This window comes from Lepidochelys olivacea (genome assembly GCF_965140295.1).
Source record: "Lepidochelys olivacea isolate rLepOli2 genome assembly, chromosome: 6".
Taxonomy (NCBI): Eukaryota; Metazoa; Chordata; order Testudines; family Cheloniidae; genus Lepidochelys; species Lepidochelys olivacea.
Genome location: NC_140416.1, coordinates 85513601 through 85533526, shown reverse-complemented (window position 1 = coordinate 85533526; position 19926 = coordinate 85513601). Strand labels below are relative to the sequence as shown.

At 41.3% G+C, this 19926-nt stretch overlaps 1 protein-coding gene across 4 annotated transcripts in view; it reads right to left on the bottom strand.

The window, feature by feature from the left end:
• Positions 1-685: 685 nt before the first annotated feature.
• The window catches only part of ZNF410 (zinc finger protein 410), a 31282-nt gene continuing 12041 nt past the window's right edge, over positions 686-19926 (bottom strand). For all 4 annotated transcript variants that reach the window (XM_084630510.1, XM_084630508.1, XM_084630507.1 and 1 more), the window contains exons 3-12: positions 19268-19403; positions 18846-19064; positions 18363-18554; positions 17090-17249; positions 15614-15795; positions 12360-12449; positions 4542-4667; positions 3700-3837; positions 3004-3139; positions 686-1497 (exon numbers count right to left, since the gene is read on the bottom strand). In XM_084630510.1, the coding sequence (XP_084486636.1) occupies positions 3012-3139; positions 3700-3837; positions 4542-4667; positions 12360-12449; positions 15614-15795; positions 17090-17249; positions 18363-18554; positions 18846-19064; positions 19268-19403 (1371 nt within the window). In that variant the 3' untranslated portion in view covers positions 686-1497; positions 3004-3011. The remainder of the gene's footprint in view (positions 1498-3003; positions 3140-3699; positions 3838-4541; positions 4668-12359; positions 12450-15613; positions 15796-17089; positions 17250-18362; positions 18555-18845; positions 19065-19267; positions 19404-19926) is intronic.

The following is a 19926-nucleotide window of genomic DNA, read 5'->3' as shown; positions in this document are numbered from 1 at the left end:
ATCTCTGAGAATCACATATTGTCCCTTCACTATAGCAAAGGTCCCTACCTACAAAAGAGCCACTGTTGTTCCATTAGGCAGGGGTACGCTGTGCAGAGAGGTTTCAGGGTGTGAGCAGTCTGGTGGCCAGGGCACTACATAGGCCAAATCCTGTCCCATAGAAGGGTCACAGAGGCCTCTCCTGTTACTACAGCCCAGAAGAAAGTGGTGGTGGTGAAGGGACTGTATTGTCGCTGTGCGCCATGCCACTACGTTGGATGGGATGGGGAGAACAGAATTCCTTCCCCACCCCAAATCATTTTCTGTGTAAAGCCCATTTATACTCAGGCTTGTAGGTGTGTACCTGTGGGGTGGCAGGAAGTAGCATATTGTCCTAAAGATGTAAACTTCGACTTTTATCTCAATGGGGTGCTAACTCAGAAGTCTAATAACAATCATTTAAATGTCCACACAGCTAACAGTTTCACCACAAACCATTATAACAGAAAGATCCAGAGTTAGTTGGATTGATGGAACATGATTAGAGCACCATTACCTTTGTACTCACCCCAGCTACCATCTAGCACGGCTGGCATGTTTTCAACAGTGACCCTTGCACATACTGTCTGTGCCACACTTTGGGAGAAAGATATACAAATTATTACATTTACAAAATTTAAATAAAAACACTTTCTGCCAAACCAAATCAGAAGCCAAAGAGCGAAACAGGCTGTTTATTTACAATACAGTAAAACACTTAATCTTCTACCTCTGATTTTTAAATAAAAAAAACTAAACATACTAATAAGCATTTTAGAAATGAAGAAATATGGGGCAAAGCAAGAAGCAGAGCTGGCTCTGAGGTAATCCTCTAACTTGTGTCTGGCCTCAGACTCTGGGGCAAGGTGGAACTCTAGGGAACATATTTTCATAAAGCAAGGAAGAGTGGTGGAGAAGCTCCTGCCCCTCAAGGAAGAGCCTCAGATTCTAGTTAGGGTCAGCCTGGAAATAAACCTTCAAAACTCAGAAGGAAGAATGGGACTGCAATGCTCTGATTTAGAATCCACAACACCCTAAATATTCTCCTCTAACAAAAGCCCCTATTAGTTGCTTAAGCAATACTAATAATGCCTTGTAAGTGCTGGAGCTTGTGAACAAACTTCAGCTTCAGGTGAAAGTGGTTTGATGTTGCAGTGGTGGAAGTGCTGCATCCCTCCCGATGGCAGGTTTAGAAAGTCCCACCTGTCAGTCCAACATGATTAGTGGCTCCTGAATTTAGCTTCAGGAATCTGCTTCAGCAACCAGGAACTCTCATGTTCTACATCTCATATCCCATTCTGGGCTGCAGTTTAGTTTTTGTTGCAGCAAGTCATGAAAAGTAAACTGCCTGCACAGCATGTACTTTGGATTCAGGTCCTGCATCTCTCCTTTAAGAGATCTGCACACAGAAGTCTGTTCTTTAACTTTACATCCTGTGTCTTCTCTTACTATATCATTGGTTTCTTCTTCCTTTTGTAACTGTAAAGTCAACACACACATAGTTCAGATTAACATTTATCTGCATACAGAGCATCATCAGTATTCTGCACATAGAACTAGTTTACATTCTTCCAAATCACCCACAACTGTCCTGCTACCCACAAACACCCAACCTGTTCTAAAAAGCTTGCCACAACATGCAGCCAAAGCAAGCATCCCTGCTCCCAGGACCAGGTCACCAGCACCTGCCTCCCGGTTTTCAGAAAACTCATTTTCCTAGGCAGCCATCTGAAAACTTATGTTGAACCCCACTCTGAATTAAAATTTTAAAGTGTCTGGAAGGAAGAGAGGGAGAAGAAAGAATGGCAGGAGGATCGGACTTAATCTATAAACCTATTAAGTAAAATTGCAACTGAAAAGAAGCCCAGATTGGAGTAAAAATAGTGGCACAAAGTGAACTTGCTGAATGAAATTATTGATAAAAGAGTCTGACAGTCAGTTTTCAGACTTGTTACAGCGACCTCCCACCAAAAAAAAAAAATTCTTAAAAGGGATGGAAGTGTCTATGTGAAAAATCTAAAGCTTGTTTTGATTGGACAAGATTGCTACTCCTTTTAGGCAGTTCTGGGGAACACTTAATAACATAGGATCATTTGACTGAATCAAAGATATTCCACCCAGACGACATCATTATTCCCATGGCTATGTCCTGAGCAACAGCTAGGCTTCCAGCTATCTCTGTCTGGCATGTACATTTCCTCCCATCTATTTTATATCTTTCTCTTTTTGCCTTCTATATAGTAATAGTTCAGTTTAACCAACCATAATAGATTTAATGTTGCAGTATTTTGGTGAGATCTGGTTGGGAAGCTAAATGCGATTCCTGAGCAGCCTGTCTTAGTAAAATTTTGCCAAGGCCCTGGGATTTCCAGTTGGGTCCTGTACTGTGCTTGTGATCTTCCAGCAAATGAACTGCAAGTCAGACACACACCCTCTTTTGCTATTTTTATTCTCTTGCCTTTGTGTATGTTTTTGCTTGTCCTAAAGACAAACAGGATTGGACTTTTAAACAATTTAAGAACTGAGAACGACCAACTAAATTTGATTCAGTTCAAATAAGAACAGTTGATGCCATTTAAAGAGACTTCAAACACAGATCCTCCCTTTAGTTTAAACTACTCCTTACAAAGGGGGACGTGGGAAGGGGAGAGAAGGGAGAAAATGGTATTGCTAAAATAAACAGCTAAGTTTTAAATATTATATAGCGTACTATGAATTTACCCACATCTTGGCATTGTAACCATGAACTCAAGTTATGCTGTGACAGTAAAAACAACAAAATATGCGACTTAAAAACCATCTCTGATCATCCTAACAAAACGTGCTGTGTTCTCAGGCCAGGAAGTTGTCTTTCTTTTGGTCTACAAATATCTTAGAAACAACAATGTGAAAATACAGACTCTTCATTTTTATTCTGAAGTTTAGCAGCAACATTAGATTTTTTTTTTAAACTTTAAAGAAGGAATAAAGGCCTGCTCAACTGACCTGTACATTTACTGTAGTAAAGCAGACACCCCATAGGAGTGTCTCCCTGTTGACATGGTGACCAGGTGATGAGATTGTGGCAAAACGACATCAGGTGCTGATTGGAGGGCTCCTGGTGTTGCTTCAGCAAGAACCTCTGAGAATCACAACACATTGACAGACAGTGGCACCACACGTTTAGATTGCAATTTGCAAACAGACCTATTTAATTGGAAATTAATTTAAGTGCATCAAATCACCCTGAGCTCTTCATGTGACACACCAAACAAACTTGATTGTGGCCTTCAACAAAATGACTAAGTTAGGAGGATGAAGAGAACATAGCAGGTATAATTTAATTACATTAAGTAGTACATTTATTTAGGCTATTAAGAGTCAGCCCTAATAGTGAGATGTATTAGCATAGTCTCTCAAGGTAAAGGATGAAAGGCCTGTTGCTTGAAACATTTAAAACATCTTAGGTTTTAGGAGAATGAGCTGCAGGAACAGTATTGCAATGCCTTCCCAGGACATGGGCTAAAGAATTAATCTCTTTTCCATCTCCAGCTTTATAATTCATTCTCCATCTACTCATCCCACTACGTGCACAGTAAAAGCAACACTCAATCATCCCTCTGCATCATAGTGAGACTGGAGGAATGACCCTACTTCAGTCACCACATATAAGGGGGCGGAAAAAAGAGCAGCTGGTCTCACCCTCCTCTACTCCAATAATAGACTCAGTATCTGGCAGGTGCAGAGACTCCACGCCAAGACGAGGCTGAGAGTTCATGGAGATCAGATTCTTACTATGCACAGCTGCTTCTTCCAGCAAACTGCTGCCCACCAGCGACTCTGTTACAAAAACAACGTGCTGTGAACTATCTAGACTCTGCCTTTGCAGCTCACCACCCACAGAGGAAGGGACCTCTCTGTCTCATACAGACCCAGCGAAAATGTCTATTTTCCAAAGATACCCACTTCCATGAATTCCCACTCTTGGGTCTGTGCTTCCAGCACACCACTAGGTGGGAACTCCCAGAGTTTTAAAATGTTAAGCCCTTAGAACACCTGCAATACAAACAGGCAGAGGTGGATATATTAGGTGAATTACTTATATAGGAAGAATAGGTTCTGCACCCTAAAACAGAGGAGAGGTATGTATGAAGAGCATAAGCTTCCCTTCAAAAGGGACCAGATTCAAGATTTTTCAAAGCAAGGGCCCACCTGCCCCTTGGCTGTCACCCAGAGATGCCCTCCTATCTTTTCCCCTCAGCCTCTCTCACCTACTCCTTTCCCTTCACCTTTCCCAAGAAGTGTTTCCTCCGATCCAGACAAGAATTCCCTTCTCCATCCTTCCCTAAACTCCTTAGGGAAGGACAACCTGCCTGCTCCCACTGGCCTGTCCTCTCCTATTCCTGTAAGAACACACACTCTCACCACCACCTCCTCCTCCTCCTCCTCCCCCCCATATACCCGCTTGTTCACTCATGTGTCGGAGTACCCCCCTCACATGCCCATCCCAGGGAGGATGCCTTTCTCTCCTGCACATTCCTTACCCGGTTGCTCTCGCTCTCTGCTTCCAGCAGCTCCAATTCTGGAGTGGTGCTTTCTCATATGCACATTCCGGCTACCACTCTGGGAAAATGTCTTCCCACAGATATGGCACTGATGGGGCTTCACTCCTGGAGGGGGGGGGAGAAAAAAAAAAATAACGAACAGACCAAGTTGATACTTCTGAATTTGGGAGTAAAGACCCAATCAATAAATGGGAATATGGAGTCAAAAGGATAACATCATTGGCACTGAAATTTAGGTTAAAATCAATTCCTGTTTTCTAGAGAGAAGTAATTCTATCAGAAGGGAAGCACTTCAGAGATCAATGTTGCAAAGTGCTGAAAGAATCAAGTCTTGAGGAGGACTATGAGGTTCTCAGCCCTGTTTTGTGAGGATGTGTAAGTTATTTGCAGTGTCTGGCTATGTGCTCAGGAGAGATGTGGAAACATTTGATCTCTAGTTTGTACCTAGAATGTACTCTAACCAAAAGAGGGGTACTGGATGAGGGCAGAGTCTTGTGCAGTCTGAAAGATGTTGCTGTCTCTGGCCCACGCCATGAGGACAAGGCAGTGTCTGGTGTCCAGCCTCTAGTTAGTACGTAGGTTCGCTGTTTAAAGGCCAGCGTTTAGAGTTTTCACCGGACAATGGTGTTCATGGCCCACAAATGGAAGGCCAGTGGAGATGCTGTTCAAGGAAAAGGGGTGGAGTTAAACTTAATCCCAAAGAAACTATAAAAAAAAACAGCCCCTACCTGCCGCACCCTACAGCCTCATTGAGGACACCAGAACAAACCACATTTGGAGTTTGCTGACCACGTTTGATGTTCAAAAGAGAATGGAGACATTTTTACAACAGTGAAAATACCTCTACTATTTCAAACTCCTGTCTCCCTCTTTGTCCAATTACCATGAGATTAAAAACCAACACACACACTCCCCCAAACCTGCTCTTGCCAACCACCACATGAGAGAGAGCTCAGATGGAGTGATTCTGATGATTATGGGGAGCAAAGGTTAAAATCTATCTTATAGTAGAAAGCTAGTTAAAACTTTAACTATGTTGTAGCTATCTGGCTCAATGACAAATATGTTATATAAATCAGTGAAATATTTGTACCTTTGAATTTAGAAATGGAATAAGCTAGAAAGGAGATGCAGGAGATAAATCAATCTAGTTTGTGTACTTGTGGCCTAACTGGCATCACAGAGACTTGGTGGGATAAATATCATGACTGGAAAACTGATATAGAGAAGAATAAGTTGTTCAGGAAGGGCAGGCTGGGAAAAAGGGGAGGAAGTGTTGCACTGTACATGAAGAATGTATACACTTGTTCTCAGGTTCAGAAGGAGGTGAGAGGCAGACCAGCTGAAATCTCTTGGTAAAGATAAAATGGGGAAGAAGGAAAAAAAAAAACTGGTACAGAACACCAAACTGGGAAGGAGAGATGAATGAGGCAATTCTAGAATAACAGAAATACCTGTAATATAAACATAAGACCTGTAATAATGGGGGATTTTAACCTTAACAGATATCTGTTGGAAAAGTAATACAGCAAAACACAAAATGTCCAATAAATTCTTGGAATATGTTGGGAACAACTTTTTGTTTCAAAATGGGGAGGAAGTAACAAGGGGGACAGTCATTTTAGACTTTGATTCTGTCTAACAGGAAGGAATTAGTTGCAAATCTGAAGGCAATTTGGGGGAAAGTAATCACAAAATGATAGATGTAATGATTCTAAGGAAAGAAACGAATGAGAGCAGCTGAATATGGACAATGAACTTCAAAAAGGAGGCTTTAACAAATTCAGAGAACTGGTAGATAAGTTCCATAGGAAGAAAATTTAAGAGAAAAACAAGTTCAGGAGAGCTGGCAGTTTATCAAAGAGAGTATCTATATTCAAGGCACAACAGCAAACTATCCTGGTGTGAAGAATTAGAATATGGAAACATGGCTGCATCAGAAGCTCTTTAATGGCCTGAAAATCAAAAAGGAAAAAATTGCTAAAGATGAGTGTCATGCTGCCTGGAATGGCTCACAACTGTGAGTGCCACTCTCCGATCAGACTGTCAGAAAACAGGGAAGACACCTCAAAATGGTGGTATGTTCTATAATTAGATTTCACTAAGCCAGTAACAAACGTGAACTCCTGGATCACTACATTAGCCTTACCATGGAGTCACGGATAGCCCCCTTAGGCGCTCCAGCCGATATTACCATCCAGACAACTGGACTTTGTGATACTGGTCATTATGTCAAATATCACATCACCTTAGGTTACTCCTGTGATGTTATATGATTAAAATATGACCATGTAGATCATTGTTCCTACCACTGTTATATAATTGCAACAAATCTTGTACAAAGTATGTCATGTAAGATGTCTTTGGAAAAGTTTTGATTTGCTGAATACGATTACACTATTTGTATACATGTATAATTTTTATAGCTAAAGTTATGAATATTGACTATGTACCTGTACTTCAAATGTGTCTGCCCCGTGGTAGTTTGCATCCATGGCCAGCACACTGTGAATGGAGTATTCAAGTTGATGGCTCATCAACAAACACAATGAACCATGAAAGAAACCTATCCACACCTGACATGGGTAAAGACATCTGCTATGACTCAGCAAAGCATGCATGGACATGTGACTTGCCCATGTGACTCCAAACTCCATCTTGTTACTTGTATTTTTCCCACAATCTGTGCGGAGGACTTTGTTTGAAAAAAATGGGTTTCCCTCCACATGGCAGAAGCTATAAAAAGCACTGGAAGCATCTCCATTTTGCCTCTTTCCTGCTCAAACCTCTGAATTATGAACTTATACTATGGGAGCATTCTAACAAAAGGACTAAGGACCTTTCAATGTTTTGGAAGTAACCAAAGACTTAACAAGCCAGCAGTTTATTCCATCATTGCTACAAGTTTGATCCAAGAACCTTGCGCTTTTTCTATGTATTTGATTCCTTTAACCAATTTTAACTCTCACCTTTCTTTCTTTTTATAAATAAATCTTTAGATACTAAAAACTAGCAACAGCATGATCATTAGATAAGACCTGGGTATGTGGCAGTATATATTGACCTGGGTATGTGGCAGGTCCTTTGGAATCAGAAAAACCCTTTGGTTGATGAAACTGGTTTTAAATAACCACTCATCATTAAGTCTAGTGTTTTTGGTGGTGATACAAGGACTGGAATACCTAAGGAGACTGCTTTTCTGACTTCTTGTTAGCCAGTGTGGTGCAACAGAAGTTTACTTCTGTTGCTGGTCTGGTATATCTTATGGGAGAATAACCACCAGTTTGGGGGGGGGGGGTGTCTGCCCTATTTCTCAGCAGTTTGTCCTGAATTTGGTATTCTCAGTTATGACCCACTGAGGCACAGTGACAACTCCCAACCAAAAGGGTCAGTCACTTACCCTAGGTCAATGGATACTCTCAATCTCCAACCAAAGACAATGCTGGCAGCCAATTTCTCTAGTAAACTAACTAAAGATTTATTAGCTAAGAAAAAGAAACGTTATTGAAAGGTTGAAAGCAGGTAAAATACATTAACAGGTCAATAAGTCTGTAAGTCCAAAATGACAGCAGAGATGTAGTAATCCGCTAGTTTTCTAGAAGTCTCTCAGGGTTACCCAAAACAATTTTGGGGATCTCTGTCTTGCATCTGGAATGTTTCCCTGAGAGTGTCCAAATAGTTCATAGATATATTCCCTGGATCCATTCTTATAGCTCCTTTCCATGGAAAGCAATCTGGGAAGTGCTTTCATTCACAGTATGGGCTTCTCCTTGGTTGACTAAATGCATACTGAGTCTGCAAATTTCCATTGTTGAACATAATGACCCAGGCTTTAAAGTTAACAGCCCTCTTCATTTACATTTCCAAGGCTCCAATTGTGTTTGATTGGTAAAAGTAATTACCAGGATATAAACTATGTAAATTGTAATGTAATAGCACACATCAGTCCTTCCTTAGTTTTCATGAAGTTTACACATCAAGTAAATTCTCATCCTAATACTAACTCACCTTTTGATCTAGGGTTAATTAAGTACAGGAATATACATAACGTAATGCCATAGCAATCAACAGAATATAGACAGGTTAAAACAATATCTATTAACACATAAGTGAGTTAATCTATGTACACTAGACTACTTAACATTTCTTTGATATTCACACAGAAGTGAATTGGCCTACGGCTCTGATCTGCTGGGCTGTCAGCATCACAATAAGTATCGGAATAGCACAAGCATGCAGGAACAAAATCAGAAAGGCTAAAGCACAGGGTTGCACCTAGCCTAGCAAGGGACATAAAAGACAATAAAAAGAGGTTGTATAAATACATTAGGAACAAGAGAGAGAAAGATGAAGGAAAGTGTAGGTCCACTACTTAGTGGGGAAGGAGAGCAAATAACGGAGGAGACCAAGAAGGCAGAGGTGTTTAATGTCTATTTTGCTTCAGTCTTATCAAAAAAGGTTAACTGTGACCAGATGCTTAACACAATTAATATTAACAAGATGGAAAACACACAAAGTAAAAGAATAAGGTAAGAACAGGTTACAGAATATTTATATAAAAGTCAGATGTATTCAAGTCAGCAGGGCTAGATGAAATTCACCCTAGGGTACTTAAGGAACTAGCTGAAGCAATCTCAGAACCATTAGTGATTATCTTCAAGAATTCATGGAGGACAGATGAGGTGCCAGAGGACTGGAGAAGGGCAAACATAGTACTTTCTTTAAAAAGGGGGAACAAAGAGAACCCAGAGAATTATAGACCAGTCAGTCTAACTTCAATACCTGGAAAGATCCTGGAACAAATTATTAAACAGTCAGTTTGCAAATACCTAGAGAATAATAGAGTGATAAGTAGCAGTCAATGTGGGTTTGTTAGGAACAAATCATGCCAAACCAATCTAATTTCCTTCTTTGACAGGGTTACTGGCCCAGCAGATGGAGAGGAAGCAGAAGTAGTCAATCTTTTACTCCTGGGGGCATTCTGCACCAAAAAAAATAAAAATTCTCCACACAATATTTTAAAGTTCTGCAAAATTTGTCAAAATAACACTACATGATCACACCAGTTTCAATTATTTTGGTAATTTATTTCAAAGTACCTGTCAGCAAGTATGTCTGTAACAATACAGGCAAACACAAAAATTCCCCCAGGAGTAGAGAGTTAAAGAAACCCCTATGACAACTAAGTTCTTGTTTCTCTGCCTCCTTCCTAGCCCAGAGCCCAGCTGGGGGGGCCAGATATCCCTAAACCCCTTCCCGAGCCCATCCACAGCTCTCCACCCCCCAGCCAATACACCGGAACCCCCACGCCCCCAGCCGCACGGCCCACCTGGCCCAGATACAAGCACACTCTCCCCGCCCCGAGCCCAGCCATGCCCCCCCAGCCCAGACACCTGCCCCCCTCCCCAGAGCCCAGGGATCCAGAGGGAGAAACAGCTTGTTGCTCAGTCCCAGGCTTGTGTGGAGTTTCCCCATGTGCCAGCCTCTCCTTCTTTCAGGGCATGCTGGGAACTGCAGCTGCCAGGAACCCTCTAACTTCCTCCCCTCCCCCCAGCAGGATCTTCTATGTGCAAGCTGGGCTCTGCCAGGTCCAACAGCCCCTAGTGGCAGCCAGCAACGTTGCAGCCCATTTCTGTAGGAGAAAGGAAATTCTGCGCGCACATTAATTTCTGCAAAAGTCTGCATTTCATAGGGGCACAGAAATTCCCCTGGAGTAATCTCGATTTTAGTAAGTCTTTTGATGCAGTCCCACATAACACCCTCATAAGTATACTAGGGAAATGTGGTCCAGATTAAATTAGTATAAGGTAGGTGCAAACTAGTTGAAACACTGTACTCAAAGAGGAATTATCAATGGTTCACTGTCTTACTGGGGGGACGTATTTAGTGGGGGCCTGATGAGGTCTGTCCTGGGTCTGGTACTATTCAATATTTTCATTAATGACTTGGATAATGGAGTGCAGAGTATGCTTATAATATCTGCAGATGACACCAACCTGGGAGTGGCTGCAAGCACTTTGGAGGAGGGGGTTAAAATTCAAAACACTGACAAATTGGAGAACTGGACAGAGGCACTGGCCACTGTCAGAAGACAGGATACTGGATTAGACTGATCACTGGTCTGACCCAATATGGCCATTTTTATGTTCTTATGTCTGAAATCAACAAGATAACACTTCATAAAGAAAATACCAGGAAGGAAAAAAATCAAATGCACAATTACAAAATGGGGAATAATTGGCTAGGTGATAGTACTGGTGAAAAGGATCTGGGGGTTATAGTGGATCACAAATTGCATATGAGCCAACAATGTGATGCAGCTGCAAAAGAGGCTAATACTCTGGAGTATATTAACAGGAATGTGAGATATAGGAGGCTATTGTCCTACCGATAAGGCCTCAGCTGGAGTACTTTGTTCAGTTTTAGACACCACACTCTAAGAAAGATATGGACAAATGGGAGAGAGTCCAGAGGAGAGCAACAAAAACAACAAAAGGCTTAGAAAACCTTACGTATGAGAGGTTAAAAAAAAAAAAAAATGGATAGGTTTAATCTAGAGAAAAGAAAACGGAGGACCTGATAATCTTCAAATACGTGCAAGACCGTTATAAAGAAGACTGCGATCAACTGTTCTCCATGTCCACTTAAAGGGCAAGAAGTACCGTATATACTCGTTCATATACCAAATTTTTTTAGTAAAAAAGGGAAGCACCAGAGAAGGGTGTCATCTTATGAATGGGTATAGAGAGGGGAGAGGTGGGACACAGCCCCTCCCCGCAACAGAGGGAGCAAGGAGAGGCAGCACAGCCAGCAGAGCCAGAAGGGAAGAGGCAGGGCCAGAGTCTCTCCGCTTCTGACCTCGCTGCGCTCCCCCCAGCCTCCGAAGCAGCTGCAGCTCTGGCCCCGGCCCACCGGCGCAGGCTGCAGCTGTGACGCCCCGCCCGGCCCTCGCCAGATAAGGTGGGAAGGGATGGGGAGTGTGTGGGGGTACCAGGCTAGGGTCATGTGGGGGGTGGTCACAGGGGTTACTCCCCTGACCCCCAGCTTCTCCCCCCCAAAAATTTCCCCACCAGTTGATGTCCCAGCCCCTAAGGGTAAGCAGCTGGCACGCCGGGACACTGTTTACTTTGGTTTACCTCCGTGCCTGCGGAGGCTCGAGGTAAATAAACCATCTCGGCCCGCCAGCAGCTCATCCTGATGGCCCAGGAGCCAAAGTTTGCCAACCCCTGAATTATAGGGTCAGCTTATGAATGGGTCATAAAAATTTTCCCTTTTTACTTATCCATCGTGGGGGAGTCTGCTTATAAACGAACCGGCTTATGATCGAGTATATACGGTAATTAGCTTAATCTGCTGCAAGGGAGATTTAAATTAGATATTAGAAATACTTTCTAATCATAAGGGTAGTTAAGCACTGGAACAGGTTTCTAAGGGAGGTCGTGGAATCCTGTCATTGGAGGTTTTTAAGAACGGATTAGACAAACACCTATCAGGGATGGTCTAAGTATACTTGGTCCTGCCTTAGTACACAGGAGTGAACTATATGACCTCTCAAGGTCCTTTCCAGACCTACGGTTCTATGATCCTATAATGACAGAGACTGGCAGAGGGTGGAGATCACAAGATCCAGGACAGGGCAGATACCAGGTACAGGACACGTTGTCCATGAAGGAAGTACTAAAAAAACCCCACAACACCACAAAGAACAGTTCCACAGAAAATAGGGGATTTTCTACTGAAAACTAGACCAAAATACTGCAACACAGACATTTAGCATATAGGCCTCATCTATCCTACCTGAGTGGACAACGAGGTGTTTCCGAAGGCTGGAGTATTCAGCAAATGAACGACCACATCCTTGTGCCTCACACAGGAAGGGCTTTTCTCCTGTATTGCATGAAACACAAGTTCTTAGGCATTAACACCTGTACAACATTTTATCTTCCAACCTCTTGTAACATCCCTCATCCACATTCATTCCTCCCCCTTGGCCTTACATTACAGCTACCAAAGTTCACCAAGAAGGCAGACTCCTTATGAATTTGTTTAATGCAACTTCTTCATTGGCTGTCAAGAGTCTATGCTGAAACTCCTCCTCCTCCAGTCTGAATGTGACTCTTCCATAGCATTTCCAGCCCATGACTCACAAAAAGAAGCCAATCAGGGCTCAGCTTGTCCATCTGTTTCTTAAAACATCTTTCCAGTATTAGGTGCCCACAAAGTAACACAATATTCCAGGTGTGGTTCCATAAGAACTATGTAGAAACTGACTACAACCCTGGCTGCTCTGAGATGTCATGCTCATCTCTATGCAGCTCAAAAATCACATGGGCTTGATTTGTTGCCATACCATATTTCAAATCCATATCTGAATTTTCTGATTACTATCATCCCTTAGATCTCTTTCAGTCAATACTGCTTCTTAGTTTTCTGCCTCCCACAGAATATCTGTGTTTGGGCTTATTATTCCCCAGATGTATTTGTTTTCATATTCCTAGGCGGAATCTCATTGCTATTTCCTTCTCATATGTCTAATCTTTATAGATCCCTTTGTATTTCTCCAACCTCATCGGCGTTCTCATCTTCCAATTTAGAATCATCTATGAATTTCATTAACCTGTTCTTAACCCTCTTCAAGGTCACTAACGAGGATGTTAAATAAAATTAGGACAAACAGATGCCTGCAGCATCCATTAGAGAACTGCTCACAACTCAGTACACTGCTGCCTATTATTACCCCTTAATCACAGCCCTACAGACAAATTTTATGCTATGCATCAGTCACTGCCAAGGCAATTTGAAATACTTCACACAAGACTAATGAGACATTGTGTCAGATGATATAGAAAAATCCATGTATATTATATCTATCACATATCCTTCATCCAGTAATTTTGTAAATCAGTGAAAAGAGTGCTCATATATTTAATGTGACTTCTTCTTTCTAACTCCTCTCCCATGCAATTTATTGCTTGGCTTAATAGTTATTGGGGTATTTGATATATCTGAAAGGGATTCAGGTAACATGCTCTGACCTGTACTGTGGTAGTGAGAGCGTGCATAAGATTCTCATCAGCCATTTATGTAACTTCCACAATCTTGCTCAAGATATAAATATTAGGAAGAAAAATTAGTACTGATGACACCCAATCAGTGGCTCAGCATATAGTTCTATCTATAGAAATAGATGGTGGGTTTGTTTGAACACAACCACAACTTGGAACTGTCTTCATGTTTGGTACATGAGGACAGTTCCCCCAACTTCCTTAAGTCTCATTTAATTTACACCAAGCAAATATTTGCCACTTATTGCTAGCCACGATTTGGGAACAACTGGTCCGAGACATTTTTTTAGTTTAGATATGCTACTTTCTGCTGGGTTCTGAAGTCACAGTATACACAACATCAGGGCCAACAAACCTTAGCCCTCCCTGCAGAGAAAGATTAACAAAGTAGAAAACTGAGCCCAAAGACAAACCCAAACACACTATCACTACACATGCAAAACTTCACTATTCTGGTATATCACTTTCCATTACATCCCAGCTCCCATCCTTCAATTGTATGTTCTCTAGTTAGACAGTAAACTCTTCAAAGCAAGGATCTTGTCTTCATAGACATCCACAAAGCACATAGCACATTGGAGCACGTATGTTCTGTGCTGCAGAAGTGTTTGTGGAACTACACTCAAAATCTGAGCTTTCATTTTAATAAAGTTGTTTTCAGCCTTTGCAATTGTAAAAGTAATTTTAAAACATTAACTGAGTAAGAACTGATGCAGTGTTCTCTTCCTGAGTCTCCAGTCTCAAACAATATTCTCAGACACACAGACTGCCCCGTACATTTCAATCGATTGTTAACACTGAAACCTAAAGATTTCAGTTTAAATGTCAATGTTGGGAACTATTAAACTATTGAACGTTTTAGCAGACACATCCAGATAATGTGCTTATCTCAATTACACACTGACTCCCCATACTTTTCTAGGAATATAAAGCCCCAAATACCCACTACTTAGCTGCCAAGATCTTCAGCTAGTCCCCCAATTTCTATGATGCAGATCTGGACTGTCAATGTAAAAATCTGCAGCATATTAAGAACTGAAAATGTGTGGAAACTTAAAAATAAATTTAATGTATACTACAACAAACAGGGGCTACAGTACAATTGAATTATTCATTTTTATATTTATTAGAAACCTTCATTTTTTATTTTAAATGTAATTGTCATAGAATTCAGGTCCAGCTGGATGCCGAGGGCCAAGCATACAGCAGTACACCTTGATTAGCATAGCATTTGTGGAGCACTTTACATTATCAGAATGCGGTACTAAGCATTATCATTGCTTCTTCCTAATAGACCTTTCAGCTATGATTTTTGATCCTTTCCTCTCTAAACATTGCCTCTGTAGACATTTCTCAACATATTTAACTTTTATTTTACAAGTAGCACAGGTAATGAGGGAGCGAAATTCAAGTTAATCTAGATTCTATCAACAAGTTCATGTTTAGGTCTCATTTAAATTTATACCAAAGCAAATATAAGCCACCACTTGAATCAGTCACTAGTCCAGTTAGGACTGTATATCTAAATTCAACAGCAGCAAGGACATGGGGCTAGGTCAGGACTCACTCTGGACAAGTATCTCAACCTACTTTGCCTCTTTACTCATAAGAATTTAAAATGACTTCTCCAAAAACCCTTAAAATGCCAATTTTCAGTTATCATCCACCTGAGAACCACAGTCTTCTGAGAATTTAAAAAGGTCCTGGGACTGATTTAGGAGGGAAAACAGAAATTTATATAGTTTGGCTAAGTGACAACTAAAAGAGGAACATGATAAAAGTATACAGCATCTGAAGGGTGTAAGCTCCAAGAAGAGAGGAATTATGTAAGGTACTGCACGAGTAAACAGGTGGTTAATCACATTGATAAGTGATCGTAAGTTGGAAGATGAGGATACCAGCGAAGGTACATATGGACACTGGTCTCCCTGGACCATTTCTTGGGGAGTGTTTCCTTAATGAAGAAGATCTGGGATTTAAACGCACCAGTATGAATCCGCAGGTGGTTCTTCAGATTCCCAGCTGTTGTGAACTGCTTCCCACAGCCCACCTCAGTGCAGACAAATGGTTTCTCACCATTGTGAGTTCGCATGTGTACCTTCAGCCTTTGCAGGACATAGAAGCTTTTCCCACAACCTTCTGCTGGGCAGGTGAAAGAACGATCATTCCTGAGAGGCAACAAAAGAACTGCAGCAATGGGTTACGAAACAATTTTCTCAGGAATATTCAACTCTGCTGCAACATCTGTTTTTTAAATAAGGTTTCTACCTTTCACTCACTTTTCAACTGAAATGAATGGAGGCACAAGGAAATTAAGTGACCTAACCAGGTAAGTGGCTTAAATCTGTATTTAACTAGATTAATCATTAAGGAGCTTCTACCACATGGTCAGAAGTTGTAAAATCTGTTGGAAAAAGAAAACAGAAAATAAGTCCAAGCCTCTTTGGCTTATATCACAAGTTTTTTGCAACCTCAACTTTGTTTGGGACAGATGACCTTGTGCAAGGCAACATAATGCACAGATGTGATAACATTCCCTCATATGCCAGAGTTTGACGTAGCAACACCCTTACTATAGCTGGGATTGGGATAGGAGTGCTACATGTACACGAGATGGGGAAGCTGAGTTAACATTGTCCGTCACACAGGATATTTTAGATAGCTCCACTTTAAAATATCATTAACGACCAGCAGGAAGAGCCTAAATCCGGCTTACTTTTTTCAATGTATGTGGCATAGAGATGACTCTAACACATACAGTCACACTGTTCTAGTTTCTGAGGGGAGAGCCAAATTTAGAGATCAGCTCAACAGTTACCATTCCTTTCAATTTCTCTATTTTGTTAAGTTAGTATGAACTCTTTTGAGTCTTTTCTTTTTTGGGACAGGTGTGAATATAAGAGACAGTGCCAAGGTGAGGAGACTCAAAATTCAAGAACCCTGTTTTCCTGACTTTGGATTTAAATACCATACCGCAGCCCAGTCTCATTTTCTTTGTGCGCTCCCTTCCACCAAAAAAACCCAAGTGAGTCAATATTTTTCTAGAAACACTTGGGCCAGTTCCAGCCTATTCAGCAACACTTTTTCCTTTTAATTTTCAAGTTTACATTAATAATGTTTTCTATGAACTAGGAGCTTTTCTGTAAAGAGGTCAGCTTTCCCTAAGCCACAGTGGATTTCATGGAGGATAAAGGGAATTTTCAAAATAAACATTTTTCTGTACTGGATACCCTTCCAGCCAGGCTGAGTGTGCGCAAGAGGGGCGTTGACCATAAACCCTTGTTAGGGAGACCATTCAGCAGCTAAATCTGGGTTTTACTCAATTTTGAGTTTCCCTTTGCCCTTCAGCTTCGAAGAAAGATTTTACACAATGGGAATTAATAAATGATGTTTTGTATAAAGATTGGGAATTTCTGTAAGGTCTTGCTTGGTCACCATAGCAGAGATCTCTGCTCTACTTACCTGTGAGTTTTTAAATGATATTTGAAGTGGGCTGGCCACACAAATGTCCGATCACAGCCCTCAACTGTGCACTTCAGCTTCTTCTCTACGCGGGACAGGTGAGGGATGGGGCTGGAATCTTTCGGCTGCCCATCTCCTGAGCAAAGATGAACACTTTCACCTAGAACAGAACAGAAAGAACTGTCAAAGTCCACAGCGGAGATGGATTACTGTATGAAAGAGACAGGATAACCCTGAGTATAATCCAGGCCTATAAACCAGATGTGTTCCTGGTTATCATGTATTTACCTAGTCCTAAAAACTAGATATTTCTACCCAGTCCATTGCAGGGACCACATACATGTCTACCTATCTTCCCAAGCCTATAAACTATTCCCAGCAAGGTACCATATCATATCAGCTGCCTCCAGATCAGATTAATGATAGGGAGTGTGTAATGCTGAGAGATCAGAGGCCACAAATATCAACTAAATAGTAATATTAGGTTACTTCAACTATCCAAATATTAAATAGTCAAATGTCACCTCTGGATTCAGTCAGGATAAGCAATTTCTCAACACCTTAAATGACGACTTCTTGGAACAGCTAATTCTAGAGCACAGAAGAGGACTTAATTATTTCAAGATATAATTGTAGTTAAGCCATTAAGTGACCACAATATAATTAATAGATCAAACAGGCATCCCTCAGAAAACTGAATACCAAACCTAGTTAAGCCACTAGAAAGGCACATAAAATAAAGCAGGCAATATGAAAAATGGACATTATGAGGATTAAAAGGTAATTTGAAGACCACAAACTGTATACAAGAAGAAACAACAAAAGATTCTTTAAGCAGATCAGAAGCAGGAAGCCTGCAAGAGAATTGGTGGATCTACAGGATTACCAGGGAACGAAGGAAGCAATGAAGGAGGTAAGGACATTGCAAAGAAATTAAATGATTGTCTTGCATCAGTCTTCACCCACAGAAAATTTTGGGGAGATACCTTTGGAGTAGGTATTACAGTTGAAGAACTGCTTTGAACTCAAACTATTGAACATATTTTCTTAGAAAATTAAATCTGTATGTTTTCAGTCCTAAGAGATACTGAAACCTTGCTTTAACAGAAAGCCTTAATACAGCCTTAACTATAGAGGTGCTAACAATGCCACTATAACGATTTTATCTATTTAGAAACCATCCTGCAATCAGATAGGATACACAACTAAAGCTACAGCTAGTTGCCTTTAACAGAAGGTTAAATCTTTAAGATAGTAACAAGACATCACCTACCATTATTGCTTGCTTTGGCATTCTTTGCGAGCTGTGCTCGAGTGGCAGCAATCAAACTGTCATGGGCCAATTCCTGCACTCGTAGAAACCATGGGGTACTACTGTCGGTGCTGTCATGGGAGAGAAAGTCATTCCCAGAATCCTCTGCTTCATCCTGAACAAACACCAGGTGCTCTGCTGGACAGCCCAGGCCTGGAAGAGATGGCAGCTCCATGAGACAGAAAGATAGTCAATGAGAGGGGACTCTCTTGCTTCTCAGAATCTAATATCCATGGTACAGACATAATATTTGCATTAAGTCTCCACTGACCTCTGTATTGTGGAAAGCTGCTGATGGTTACATGCTCCTGAATAATATCCACCAATACCCAGAAAATTTCATATTTCCCCTTCATAAGCAGCTGGGACAAAGATGCATTTGTATCTCCCGCATTCTACTGTCTGAAACAGATCCAGCCAGATGACAACAAGAAGGGGAATTACCTGCTCTTGTTAGGTTGAGAAGAATAAAGGAAGTGCTGTCACTGGGCTGGAGGTCTTGCAATAAACCGGAAGGCTCTGGACTTGACAGGAGCTCAGGTGGTTTCTGTACTGTTTGTGCCCTTGTCTCCTCGCCGTCAGGGCCTACATTTACCTGAAGGCTTCTCAAGACAGCAGATGAAGGAACATCTTTGGAGGAGTTAGTGTGACTTGGAGAATCATCTAGTGAAGAGAATGAGATCACAGATCTCTAAGTAGCAAAGCTCCACCATTAATGAAGAAGTCCTAATAACTCTTCTGAACCTATCCCTCCTCCACCACCAGGATCCCTTCTCAGCAAGAAGTAGGGAGAACATGCTGCAGTGGCACAGTGGAGACAGCTTTATAAATAGCACTCCCACACAAACCTGTACCATAGATTTTACCTGGCAACATCAGTCTGTTGCATTCTGAGGTCTCAGTCACAGGAAGGAGGGAGAGACAGGTGATGCCTTTAGGTTCTGATTCCACCAGCCCCCGCCCCAGTGGAATAGATGTGTTCTGAACAAATTGAACCAGCAGCTGAAAAAGAGAGGATCTTGAAAATAGGATTCAGCAGTGAGCAAATCTGTTTATAGCACAAGGTTCCAATGAGATAACAAAAGACATTGACTTAGGCTTCCTCTACCTTGTAATACACACAGAACCCAACCCAACATTCTTGGAAGTCCATGGAAGTCTTCCCACTTACTTCAGTGGGAACTGGATTGAGTCCATAATTGAAAAATTTAGCATTTATACATGACATCCCCAATTATTTCATGAGATTGATAATCTTGATTTTTCTTTAGAAATTCAATAAGAGAGCCTAGCTCACTATAGGTAGTAGTGATGTCTATTATTAAAGCTGCATATTACTTGCCATTACAACCCTCATTTTCTGTCCCTTATCACTGTCAAGCTCTAACCTTTCAATCCAAAATTTTCCATGTTTAATCTCTGGCTCAAGTTGATTTAACAACAATTATTTTTAAATCAAAAATGGATTAGCCCTTTTCAAGAATGTAAGGAGTAAAACAGTAGGGAGCTCTGTCAATATAATAAA